At 39.7% G+C, this 13,465-nt stretch overlaps 1 protein-coding gene across 15 annotated transcripts in view; it reads left to right on the top strand.

The window, feature by feature from the left end:
• The first annotated feature begins 666 nt into the window (after positions 1-666).
• The window catches only part of tcf3b (transcription factor 3b), a 32,540-nt gene continuing 19,741 nt past the window's right edge, over positions 667-13,465 (top strand). For 8 of the 15 annotated variants that reach the window (XM_086223713.1, XM_086223710.1, XM_086223708.1 and 5 more), the window contains exons 1-3: positions 668-1,213; positions 3,996-4,092; positions 5,943-6,015. In XM_086223713.1, coding sequence (XP_086079839.1) covers positions 4,018-4,092; positions 5,943-6,015 — 148 coding nt within the window. In that variant the 5' untranslated portion in view covers positions 668-1,213; positions 3,996-4,017. Of the gene's footprint in view, positions 1,214-3,995; positions 4,093-5,942; positions 6,016-13,465 lie in introns of all 15 variants that reach the window. The other 7 variants (XM_086223704.1, XM_086223705.1, XM_086223703.1 and 4 more) reach the window with 3 other exon arrangements.

Here is a 13,465-nt window from a genome sequence, read left to right as displayed (position 1 = left end):
CAGCTTATGCATTAATAAAAAAAAAACAACATTTGTTGTACTTCGTTCAAGTGGAAATAACATAAAATCACTGTAAACATAAATTATCACCATTATTGTGTCATTATCTAAAGAACATCTTTTTGAACCTTAATTTTGAATTTGTGTAAGTTAACGTGAATCCCAACCCAACGCACTTGAAAATATTACATTTAAAACAAAAAACAATACCTCCTCATAACAACATACACCCTACAGCCTCTAGTATGGTAAGAACAAAGCCCGTGTTTGTTGTGAAAATGCAATTCATTTTTGCATGTTGCAACATCAACACGGATATTATCTTCAAATAATAATTTCAAACACAAATTTATGCTGCAATAAAGGCAAAATAATGTAACAAGCAGATTGAGATATTTTTTTGGGGTGAAAAAACTGAAGGGGGCACGTCAACCACAAAAATAAAATGATGTCAGCGGGCATGTTGGAGCCCCCCTCAGCCAGCCTCCCTGAGCACACAGGGAAAGTGAGCGTCAAGAAGAAGGTGGGCACAAACTGTATTTCCAACAGCTCAGTGGCTGAAGTTTGTGTCAATCAACCGCACACGCTTCCCCATTGGCGGAGCTGTTTCGCATTTATCGTGCCATCTCGTCAAACTGCTGCTGTGTAATCGCAGGTAACTTTCTTACGATAGCCTTCCGCTGGACAACCTAGTGCTTCTAGCTCTCCCGCATTTTGAGCATTTCGGCGCTTACATTCTCAATCGAGCTTCAGTATTTTATATTGCCGTGGTCTTGGACACCGGAAGCCGTCAAAATTACATTTTCTTCTCAGTAAACACAGCCTGTTTCTCTAAGGCGTTTGAAATCGGACACCGCTGGCGTTGAGGCCCTCACTTTTGTGCGGAGGGATACGTTGTTGCGTCTGACAATGTGGACGGAGGTGGTGAAGATGTCTACGAGAAGAATGAAATCATCTCAGTTGTAACAACAAAAAAGGAAGACGCGAGATTAGTAACTATAATAGGTTTGTTTGCACACAGACTTGCTACAGTGAGGCAAACACGTGTGCGCGTTGTGAAAAGCGGGTTTACCGGGACAAAAGGAAGACATCTACGGTGCTCCAATGCGTTTCGTGCACTGAGGTCGAAATTCTCTTGAAGTTTTATGTTTTTCCCCTCGCGAGTCTCCGCTTTTCCTTTTTCTGTTGGATACCAGACACTTGGAGAGTAGAGGTAAAAAAAAACACCTTCTTTCACCTCATGTTTCTGGAAAGTTGCGGGAATTCGATGGGTTTCATTGACACCCATCTTGACGCCTGCAATTTTCGAAAAGTTTTTGGGAATGTGTGGTTAAAGCGGGGGATGTAAGTTTTTGTCTGGTTTTGAGGTGGCGAGCCAAGTGTGTGATGGTCTCCGCATCGACCACGGAGAGGAGGAAATTACTCCTTTGTTCTGCTAAAAGACTCGTAAATGCTAGTACTGCTTAACAAGCCTCATCTTGTTTTTTTCACCGTGTCTCTGCCGCTAGGTAGCATGTGAAATATATGAAATATTTACGTTATGTAATGTTGGTGAGCATTTTAGCTCAACTTTGTGTTGTGGGCCTACATGTATTTTCCATAGAGCCTCAAACAAACTTTCCATAAACGTCCTTCTGGTAAACATTCCTTAATGGAACTGTCTGGTCACCAGCTAGACTTTTATTTTATTGCACATTTGGCAGGAAATTCCTCATGCTCCCACCCCCACCGTCTCCCCCACTCAACTCCCTCATAATGCACGACTTGAACCCTGATATGCGAAAGAAAGAGCTTTAGTATTGAAGTTTGCAGCTCGTTCTCCAGGGTCAGGCCTGTTGCACTTGCACGCAATTTGGTTTCTCTAGGCGCACTCGACTGGGGATGTTTGGGTTTTTTTTTTGTTTGTTTGTTTGTTTCGTGAGGATGTCAAGATAGTTCAAAAGAAATGGTGAATGGATTTAGTTGTCAGCTTGGTCCTGGCTGTGGCCTAGCGGAGATGATCAAATAATACACAGCCTACATCCTGTGGCTGCCTGGATATGTATTATCATTAATAGAAACCAACTCGCCCAAAAGTAGCTATTTTTTTTTTTTGTAGTAATAGTCTTTCTGTGTGGTAGATGAGTTTTTTTTTTCCTGGTGGTATTTGAATCAACAGTTGCCTGTGTTGCTCCTGTAGTAATAGACATAAACAAACGTGGTAATAACTTTTATTTTGACATCTGAGAGAATCTAGAACAATTAACATACATTGATGTTAAAAGTAATTCCAGGTTTGTTAGAAGGCCTAAAGGCTTTTAATTGGGCTCATTAGTCTGTTAAAAAGCTGTGGTATGAAACAACAGGCAAGATAGGTTCTTTTGTTTTATGGATTTATATGAAACATTTTGGTGTAAATAATCTTTTATGTTCCACTGCCAGTGCAGGCTCTTTGTGGTGACTGACCTGCCTTCTTTGCCTTGTGTGGGGTGACAAAGACCCCTAATCTGCTTGCTTCAGATATTGATCCACTAGTAGCCGAAGATGCCATTTTGTTACATTAAGCCCCTCCATGTGCTCGACTCATTTAGCCCATTGGTTCAGTTATATTTGGGAATGCGATGTTTATTTTAACAGTTAACATTCCCCATGTGGTTCTTTATTTTCCATCTTATCCAGAAGTTTGGAAAGGCGAGCTCCTACCCTATTTACACTTCAGGCAATGTGTTCTGTGTTGACTTCCTTTCCTTGTCTCAAGGTTAAATTAGTTCTGCTTGCCTGAGTTCACTAGACCTATGCTGCTCATTTTTTCTTGTGAACCACATTGTGTCATAATCAAACCTCTAAAGTGTTTTATCACATTTATGCTTTTGTTAGTTTGGGCTTTCATATGGTTCTCAATGGCTATTTCAAGTATGGGCTAACATGGTAGATCTTCTGTTCTCTCAGAAGTAAGGTAATAAAATGTCAATGAAATCATCCATTTAAAAAAAATTTCATCAATTTATCCAAGTGCGTAATTATAAAAGGGGCTGTAAAAGCACACCACCTGTTGGTGTCCAAGTGCCTCTAGATCTCCACTTGCTTCCCCCTACCACTAGTTCCCTGTGAGGCTTAAAGAACCACAGCTCAGCATCAGAAAGTGGCCTCAGGCTTGCGTTGGAATGCAAAATACAGGGTAAATCCAGTATTCATGCTCACTGTGTCATTTGACAGGGTTCTTTCTGCGTTGACATATGGTAATTTGGTAATGACGTGTTTGCATACAGTCATTAGCTCTGCCTTTCACCCCTATTTCCTTGGGCTAACAATGGTCCCAATTATGTCTGTAATTGTAAATGTATTACATTCCCTTTTATGTAGCAGTGATTGACACACGGTTGTGTTAGTTGCCAGGGTTGCGTAAAATTTCAGACAGTTTTTCAAGTGATTAAAGTTGGGAAGGACTGAAGGCAGCATATTCAACATTTTATCGCAGTGTCTCTTCTATTGCTGAGATTGGAAGGCAGTGTTTGACTGAAACTTCAATTTAAGTAGATGTGCTTAAAAAAGTTAATGTTGTCAGTTTGTCTGATGTTGTCTGTTTGCCCTCATCTCTTTGTGTTTCAGTGTGGTAGTAATTTGGCTGGCTGAAATTCAAAAGCTACTTGCAGATTTTAATGTTTTAACATCGTATGCAAAAGATGTTTGTCTTGTACTTGGATGTTTTAATTTAATTTGTGAAGATATTTTAAAATTACCAATTTCATGTGCTGGCAATAAAAAAAAGAAAAAGAAAAAGAGGCACTTCTTGAAAATGAAAATGCTGATACTCGTATCCTATAAGCTACCAGCAAGTTGCCAGTATAAATAATCTCGCAGGTTAAGATCAGGGTTGTGATATAGCAAGGGTAGTGTAGCCCATTTAATCAATCATGCAGCAAGATCATCCTCCCTGTTTTTACTAGCTAAATGTAACTTCCTCTTTGTGCTTGCTAGTGTCATTAAAATCATGTATCTGCAAATTTCTCTCATAGGGTTTATTAGAGACTGAAGGGTATGAACGAACAGCAGCAAAGAATGGCTGCAGTGGGAACTGACAAGGAACTCAGCGACCTCCTGGATTTCAGTGCGGTAAGCGAGTGGGAGGGCAGTCGGGGTGGTTCTGGGTGGCAAAGGTAGGTGGGTGTGCAATGCAGGTGTGGGTGCCGGCAGGAAGAGGGGAGATGCAGGTGTTGTGAGAGAAGTGAAGCTTAGATCTCTGAAACAGAAACTTTGATTTATTTTCTTAACAAACGGTTTTTTCAGTTTGGGATTTTTCTTTCTTGAGAGAGCAGAGGAAGTGCAAATGACACCAAAGCATGGCAAGTATCCCTCAGGGTGACTATTGAAAGTGAATTTGGGCTCTAAATTAAGATACTCAATTATTTAGGTAGAGCAACAATTAAGAGGCATCCACTGATACAATTTTTTAAAATTGTGAATCTGAAACAATTATCTGGGTATTGTTGGCACAATACCCAAATCTGTTTGAAAACAGAATCCGGGGAAATGTTATGTATGACATGATTGAACTGGGTGAAGCAGGCAGCTGAAGCTTTTACTTTTGTCAGGCTTTATTTTCAGGCTGTAGGAAGACATTTTCACAGAGATGCTTGCTTTAGAGAACTATTCTCTAGATAATATCCATAAAGAGGATGAGACATTAGGTTCGGTTTGTATTTCCTTTGTTTTTATTTGGTTTTGAAGACTTTGTTGAGCTTTACAGTGACATAAATATCACCTAAACCCTATGGAGCTCTGTTTTCCTCTCAAAGTCATGTTTCAGTTGGTAAGGTTAGCTGTAGATACAGTTAAATAATAGTGTTAATATTGTCACATTCAATGATGTCACCAATGGATGGATTAGATGGGTAGCTTTATTATATTATTATTATTATTATTATCATGGGATGCACAATTATTTTGTTCACCTATCGCCACCTTCCAATACTTGGCTGCCATCAGCTCATCTACAAGTAATTCCATTCACTGCTGGCAATGGCCGATGTTTACATGTTGAATGTTGTTTTGTATCTGTGTGTGATTGAATTTGTGCTCATCCACAGATGATGTGGTGAAGGACTGAAAGACTTAAACAGTTCCGTTCTGTTGGTGTTCATGATGATTTCTTTGTTTGTTTGTTTTTACACAAAAGGGGCATTTAGCATAAAAACAAGCAACATCAACAAAAATTGTTTGGTATTGGAATCAGCCAAATTATTTTAATAACTGGTATCACTATTGGCCCAGATTTTTTATTGTCGTTGTTTCTTTTGAAAGGCATTGATTAAAATGAGGCTGGGCATTGAAATGCATTCTGGATTAATTGTGGAATTAAATATGTCTGAGATCCTTGCGACTTAATGTAATGGAAACAAACACAGTAGTGGACCAAGTACACCTTCCCTATTAAAAAAACTCCCAAACCCAAAGAATGGTGCGATGGCATATTGTGATATCAAATGGATGGCCTAGTTACAAAAGGGTTCAGTTTGACCTCGTCGCTGATGTCACGTAGCAGACATTTAAACCACAGTTCAGCCTCATGGTGGAACCCATAGTGGCTCTGTACATTTGTTAGCTTTTTGTTTTCCTCTAAAGAGATTTGTTTCCGATCTATTTGTGTTGTCAAACCATGCTTCTCTGCATAGGCTGGTAGTTAAAATTTCCAGTTAAAAACCTCAAGAGTCACTTTGTATTTGATGTAACAGTATTTGCTAATTTTACTGTGAGTTTTTGCTGTTTTGGTGGAAGTTGTCAGGTTAGGGAACCATGTTTATTGTGTCTTATCCAAAACTGAAATGCCATGAAGTAAAAAACAAAACAAAACCACTAACTCTGTGTGACACGTGTATGTGGTGTTAATTAGTGGAAATACGGTTTGTGAAGTGTGCAGTACTTTGCCTCGTTAGTTACGGTGTCTATCCTCCTTTGTCCTTTAGATGTTTGCACCTCCAGTAGCGAATGGGAAGAACAGGACAATGACACTCGCCAGCAGTCAGTTTAGTGGCTCAGGTAAGTTCTGAAGCTCAATGCACCAACTTACACTAAATGTCAAAGCACTGCTAAATATTGTGCATCCTTGAAAATGCAAAATGTATCGTGTTTTTTGTTCTTGTGAACATGTTTGTTTACATTTAATTCCGTAATCAGTAGTACTACACCTTTTTTCTGTGTATTTTGGCAAAAAAAATAGAGGTATTAATGAGCAAACATAATAGGGTCTTCGCCTGAAGTACCTTCAGGCTCAGGCCCTAATTAAAGTAGTCAAATTGATCACAAACAGACCACAGCTTGTTTTGAATTTGCAGAACCTGAGAAAATTGTTGTCAGAACAAAATAGAATAATGAAAAGTAATGGACTGAGATCTGGACTATGGATTTAACATGTACAACGAAAATGAATTTCATTTGAGGTGCTTAGTGCTTTAAAACATATACAGTAATTCTGTGTTGAAAAGACATCTTTTGTTTACGGCGGTGTTGAGAGGTGCAAAAAATTTCTTAAGATTTCCGATAATCAGCATGCCTGTTTTTATATTGAGGTTGTGGAACTTTTCAGGTGCCTTATTGAAAGAGTGACACTTCACATCATACAAGATCCAGTATAGCACTTCTATGAACAGTTCAAACTCTCCAGATTTAATACATTAATATGCATTTCATTCAAACTCTGGTGAGATAAATGTCTTCATTTCGTTAGTTTTATTTTCTATTTTTAAAGTGCAAACAAGCTGTCTGTTAACCCTTTCAAGCAGCTGGAGCCCTTCAGTGAGCTTTTACTCTCCTTCTGAATGTTATTAGTAAGTCATGTTACTTTCGTTCCTCTGTCACCCTGCCAACCTGGCGTGTGAAATCGAGTCACACTCCCCAGTATTCCCCAGAGTGAGAACTTGGCCACTGAGGAACAAAGGCAAAAAGGGGGCTTATAGACTTGAAACGACTCCCCCACCCTGAAGTGTAAAACACTCCTCCCCCAACACAGCGCAAGGATTTTACCCCCACTGATCTGCAGGAAATGGCTTGAGTCCGAGACAATATCCCTCACCCCCAGCTCGCAGGCTCTTAAACTAGCCCAGCATGCAGTGAGTGGCCAGAGTGGAAGAGAGAGCTTGTTGAATAGCAGGATCAGCCCGTGGAAGGCAGGATTCTGTTTGTTTCTATTACAGCAGGCAATTACTAAGCAGTGAGGAGTTAATTCCTCCCCCCCCCCCCCCTTCTCATGTCCCAAAGTGTGGGCCCTCGGTCATTGACACCCATTTTAATGTGATACTTCAAGCTGTCACATTTAACTTTTAGAGATCTGCAGGTACCCTCGAATAGTACTTGAGAGTCAGAATGCTAACATCTGCAAATTCCAGCCCAGGAGTTTCTTGTAGATCTGTGTCATGTTGTACAGCACAGCCTTATTTTGGAAGCTGTTGAACTGTAGTATTATTCAGAGTTGTTTCTAATATTTTGCTCTGTAGCAACACAATTGCAGCTTCTAAAATTACTGCTAAAATAAACACCTTTCAAACAAATTCAATAAATGGAGCATTTGAAATGAGGATTTGTTGTGCAGTGTTTGTACTGTAGTCATGTTATCTAGGTGTACCTAATAATAAACTGGCAAGTGTATACACGCAAGGTACGGACACGCCCCTGGATTTTGAAATTCAGCCTAAAATATTTTTCCTCTACATTGGCTACAACCTTCAAACCTTTTGTTTGTAGAAATGATGACCATTAAAGAACAATGTCCATCTATGATGTCACTTAGGCAGCTTGTATATTCAGTGACCCAGCAGCGCGGGAACAGCAGCAAGCAGCCTAGTGGCCCACCAGACCACCTCTATTCATCAGCACAAAAGTGCTCAGAGGGGTGCTAATTGCATTAGGCGTCTTTTTCCCTTCCTCAGTGGCCAGAGAGTGGATGTGTGTGGGGAAGGGTATTTCAGCTAGAGCAGAGGGGAGAGGACCAGCCACAAGTGTGGGATGTTTGAAGAGTGCAGTGTGATGTTGTGTGATGGGAGCTGGCCCTGCCCACAAGCCCCCATGCAGGCGTCCCCTCTGTCACCTCTGCAGCTGCTGGCAACGTCTCCAACCCCCGTCACACACACAAATGCACGGGATGTGACAGGCTCGATTCCCCTGATCACAACAAACAGCATTGTGAATTTACACATGGTCACACAGTTGTTAACTTACTAGCTGTGTTTTGTTTTTTTTAACTTTTTTTTTAACTTTTTCTCTCAGTTGTAAGCTGGCACACACCTGCAGCTTAATTTCTCTCTCCATCAGTGTGCTGTACTTTGAATATCTAATCCCTCAGAACAAGGAAATCTCAAACCAGAGTGGCTTCTTTCTTCAACTAAATTTGATATTTTCAGCGCTAAAGCTAGAAGAAGGCTTTCTCAAAAATACATATTTTTTTGGACTTGGTTGTCAGCATTTGTGTTGTCTTGCTGTAAGTGAAAGTACAATTTACAACTGTCAAAACTGATTATGAATGACACTTGATATTTTTTCCCTCAGAAACACATTGGTTTGAATATAGGCTGTAAGACTAGACATAAGTCTGTCTCTCTGTAGTGCTATATACACAGCCTGTTGAAGTTGGAAAATGCAGTGGGCACAGCCTTTTAAGCCCAGTCAGAACCACACTAGTGTGACTTGGTTCTGTGTAAAGTCATGATGGGTTCTTTTTTATGCAAGTGTTGCAGAATCTGTGTAAACATGGATTCCCTGGACCTCAAGAACCCTTTTCACTGTGCTTTTCATTCTCTGTAAAAATACAGGGAGATGAACTGGAACAGATCATTGCACCTCTGATCAGTTGGTGGAGGTAGTAACAGCACTGCACTGACGGTTGCGTGGAAGGGAATGGCTCTGTCACTGTGGAGTTAACACCCTACATGTGTGTTTTGTGACACTATATAAATTCATATGTGGTGTCAGCGTTATACTGCTGCTGTAAGGTTCTGTGTGGACAAGCAAAACCTCTTTTGTTTGCTTGAAGTAATCAGCAGGAAAGCTGGGAAAGTTTTTAGGTTACTATGATAAACAGACAGTAGCTGAAGCGGACAATCAAAATTTAATCAACCATAAAATGTGGAATATTGTGGAATTTGCTACAACGTTGCATCTGAATCTAAGTTTAAAAAAAACAACAACAACTTGATGCTCCTTACTGTTAGAGTTAGTAATCAACCCACTTGTTCAATCAGCATGAAGATAACGAAAATCATTATTTTCAGCTGCATTATTTATAACAAATTGTGTTGAAACGCCATAAAGGAAAGCCCTATGTATGAGTCAGAATGAGGTGGACAGACAAGATGAGAAACTGATTTGTGTCCGTTACAACTCTAAACTTCATTCAACACTTTGATATCAGGAATATTATTTATTTAAGTGGCTTTTTAGCTGTTATGTACTGTTTTTGTTTTGGAAATTATTTAGATACAATCAGAGTAAGCCAAGTCAATAAACAAAAAAGCAGCTTCCTACCCTGCATGTCTACTATTGCAATTGGTAAATTGCTGCGAAAGTGATGCTTGCTTACAACAGTCTTCTATTTGAAGGTGATGAAGGAGGATAATCACAATTGTTTAAAAAAAGTGTTCCATTCATTGGCTTAACAGTCGATTGAAAAGGGACATAACCATTTAAAAAAACAAAGCAAATATTTTTATTGTTAACACGTGGGTGCTAGCTAGCCATTTTTAGCTGCCCACTGGACACTCAATTAAGAGTATTAAAATAAAAAAAAAAAGTGGCTCGTATTTATTTTTGATATAAAAGCCATTAAGTTTTTAAATGTATATGTTGGCTCATGCTGGGAATAAATCATTGTCTATACCTGCAAGGTGAGCCCTGCACACTTTTTTGAGCCTAGGGCTGACCCTTGTGAAATTCAGCCTTGGAAATCAACTTTCTACCTGCCACTTAATCTATCTCAGTGCCTTAACTGCGTGTGAAGGAAATTCCACAACAAGTAGAACAGTATTCTAGCATGATTATTTCAGTAAATAGGCTGCTCTGTTTGATATGGTACATAAACTCTGAAGGAAACATTGACACAGTTTCTCATGCACACACATTGCGGTTTAATTATACACAGAGGTTATGGTTCAGTTCACACCAAAGTTTGGCCATCGAGACTCTGTCTGTAACTTGCACTCTTTGGGTTTTTGTTGCTTTTTTCCCCCCACTGTATTTAAGTCAGTTTGTTCCACATCTAGTGTCCCCCTCCCCCCCAGGTGGTGGGTACAGTCTAAAGCATTAAGCAGTAAAATGAACAGAGAAGTGTTTTCTACATTTATTCAAAGCATCCAGCTCCAGTATCAACATAGATTGTGACAGATTGATGTAATTTATGTTTGCTAAATAAAATAGGTAAAATCTGATGTCATTGTCGAGCTGTGCTGTATTGTTCCGCTCCCACACTCTCTACTATTAATCCCTCGCAAAGGAGACTGTGTTGACGGTGCCATTTTTCTGCTAAACTACCAGACCAGGAAGGGGTGTTTGAGTTGTAATATGGGAAAGAGCATGTTGACTTCGTGTGATATACAGACATGAACTTGATTCCTTGGGTGGGCTCAACATACGGTACGTACTTTTTTTGTGTGCATTAGCACATTGCCAACATTTTTCAAACTTTTTTCACTTACATATACATGCCCCAGTTTGGCCACACCCCGGCCTCACTTGGTCCTTCAAATACCTAGCAGATAGTGAAACAAGTGAAAAAGAGTGATGACCTGTTTCCCAAGGTAAACTAATTGCGTTGGGTGTTTGACTCCCCACTCTTGCCAGAGCTTGTAAAAATAGTAAATGATTCCTCTAAAAAAGCACATCAGTTTCATAAAGTGGAATTAAAATGATAACATTGCTTATTTCAATAATTTTTGGGGCAGTAAATCACTAAATTAAAATTGTGATGACTGGCCTTTTGAAATAATGTGTGTTGGACAGCAACTTGGAAGCTCGAGAACAAAGAATATTAAAGTCAAACGATTATGATCATTTAAAGCTCTATATTTTCTGAAGCCTGAGATGTGCTTTTAAAAAGATCTACCTGACTTTGTCATATTGGACCATGTTTAATATGAACATCCCATCATTGTGTCAACACTATCACTTGTGAGTTTTTTCAACAGTTATTTATATGAATGGTATGGGGACAATATAAATAATACCTCTTAGCATACCCAGCAGAGTCCTCAAGCATCTCAGTTAAGTCTCTTAAATGACCATTCAGCATCTCTCTGGAACACATTCAGTAAAACTGCAAATTGTAGTCCTAGTAATGAGAGGGTTTATTGCAGGGCAGGTGTAATGTAGTGGGTTAGTTTTTGTCAAGGTCTGTACCCTATACATTGGGTAAAGTTAATGATGAAAATATTGAACATTATGTAAGACTCCCTTAAAAGGGTGAAGTAATGAATGACACAAGGATACAAGAAAACACAGATTGGGTGGATCTGTGTTCTCAGCCAAACCAACCCTTTTTTAGAACAGGTGAAGATTTAATTTGAAACAATACTAAAATATTTGTATTCTCCAAGATAATTGATTCAGGCACTTACTCAGATTAAATATACTTTTCATGTCATGTGGTTAAAAATGTGATGCTTACTTATACAAAAGCAATATGGCAACACATATAGGATTGAAACAGTTGGTTAATAGTAATGTACTATCCCAATCAAATTAAAAATAGATTTATCGTTAACCTTTGTGTGTCTTGAATGTTTTAATTTTTTTTCTTCATAGTATCTATTTTACAGGGGACGACAACAAAATGTAAAGCAGAGCCTGGTGGCCGTGTGTGTGTGTGTGTGTGTGTGTGTGTGTGTGTGTGTGTGTGTTGCTTCGCTGCTAACAGTCAAATGTTGAACATAATCTCTCATTACTGTTATGAATTCCTTATTAAACTATTTTGCTATTTGTTTAGTCTGTTTTGGTTTAAATAATATCACATAAACATATTTAAATCAAATCCATGAAGCTTTCAGTGTAGGCTGAGGGGACCGCTGGTCTAACCACAGACTGGCCAGTGAGACCAAAGAAAGATCTCTCCCTCTCCTGGCATAGTTGTCTCTCCTTGGCTGGCTGAGCGTCAGTGTCACCTCAGCAGCTCTCCACCTTGTTTTAATTGCCTCCGAGTTAATTACTCCAGTAAGTGTGAAACAATGTTGTCAGACTTCTCCTGCACACCCATGCTTTCACTCTATCCTCTGCCCCCCTGCTGGCCATAAGAAGGCGTCATAGGTGGAGAAGTGGTGAATTGAAAATAACTGTGAAGATGATGACGTTACCCACTACTTGTTGTCCTGGTAGACCGTCTGAGATCAGGACATTGTTGTCAGTGTTCATAATGAAACTGCAGTATTCAAGTGTATAGCATGTGTCAAAATTCTCCTGGCAATTTTGGGTGAAAATTAAGATGTTTGGTTACTGGTGGATTTATTGCCATGGTAGAAGCTGACGTGGTTATTGTTAAAGTCTCTTCTCCATTGGACATGGTCGACAGTGGCTGAGTGCTTTTAGTGCTTTGGCCTTTCAGAAGGGCCGACGTGACAAAGAGTGAGGCTGATCTTTTGAGGTCCCCTCTCCTCCCCGCTTGCCTGATTCTCCATGCCACTGGCATCAGCTCCATAGATCACGGCTGTCGCAGCGTGTGTAGGTGCTTGCACCGCTCTGTTAGTCTCATCACTCATTCTAGCTCGTCAGCCAGGCGGCTGAGCTCGTCCAGACCCCTCTCGCTCTCACGTCCCCTTGCTTTCTCCTTCCACAGCTCACTCACTCACTTGCTTTCTCACACACATTTTTTTAATTAGGCACAAAAAAAAATCAAAGGCAAAATATGAATATTCATAGGGAAACGGCATTAATATGCACAATTATGCAAATCAGCATGCAATTAAGCCTTGTGTCTCCAGAGAGCCTAGATAGCATTAGTGCACAAGACAGGGAGACGGGGATGATGGGGGTATTTTGATGGGGGAGTTTTCTGCTCCACTAGTCTTTTGGCTGAGTTTTTCTTTTGTGCCACACATCAGTTATTTCTTTACCTTTAACATAGTGGTTCATGTTTTGGTGTCTCATTTTTGTTTTGCATCATTTTGTGCCAGTTTGACTGAATGTAGCACAGACATTTCATCCTCCTGAATCAAATTAGGGATGTGAATGGTTAATTTCTGCTATTCAGTGACCGTAATGAACACTAATGACTGCGCTGAGCCGTTTCCTATGTTTTTTGTTTTTTTAAAAGGCAGAAATGGTTGAACATTGCGTTGCATTTGAATGCAACAGCAGCATGTTTGATCATGAAGGATTCTCTCTCCTGACTATTGCGAGCCCATTGTGGCCACTTAAACACATGCACTGTTGATAGTAGGACATGGTGAAAAGTTCCCTTGATGATATTCTAGTATTTCTACATACCTGAAACGACACATATAGACTGCTTTTT

This window comes from Aulostomus chinensis, chromosome 14 (genome assembly GCF_037954235.1).
Source record: "Aulostomus chinensis isolate RoL2024-O1b breed Wild chromosome 14, RoL_Achi_v1.0, whole genome shotgun sequence".
Taxonomy (NCBI): Eukaryota; Metazoa; Chordata; class Actinopteri; order Syngnathiformes; family Aulostomidae; genus Aulostomus; species Aulostomus chinensis.
Note: the sequence above shows the minus strand (reverse complement) of the source record. Positions and strands in the feature narration are given on the sequence as shown.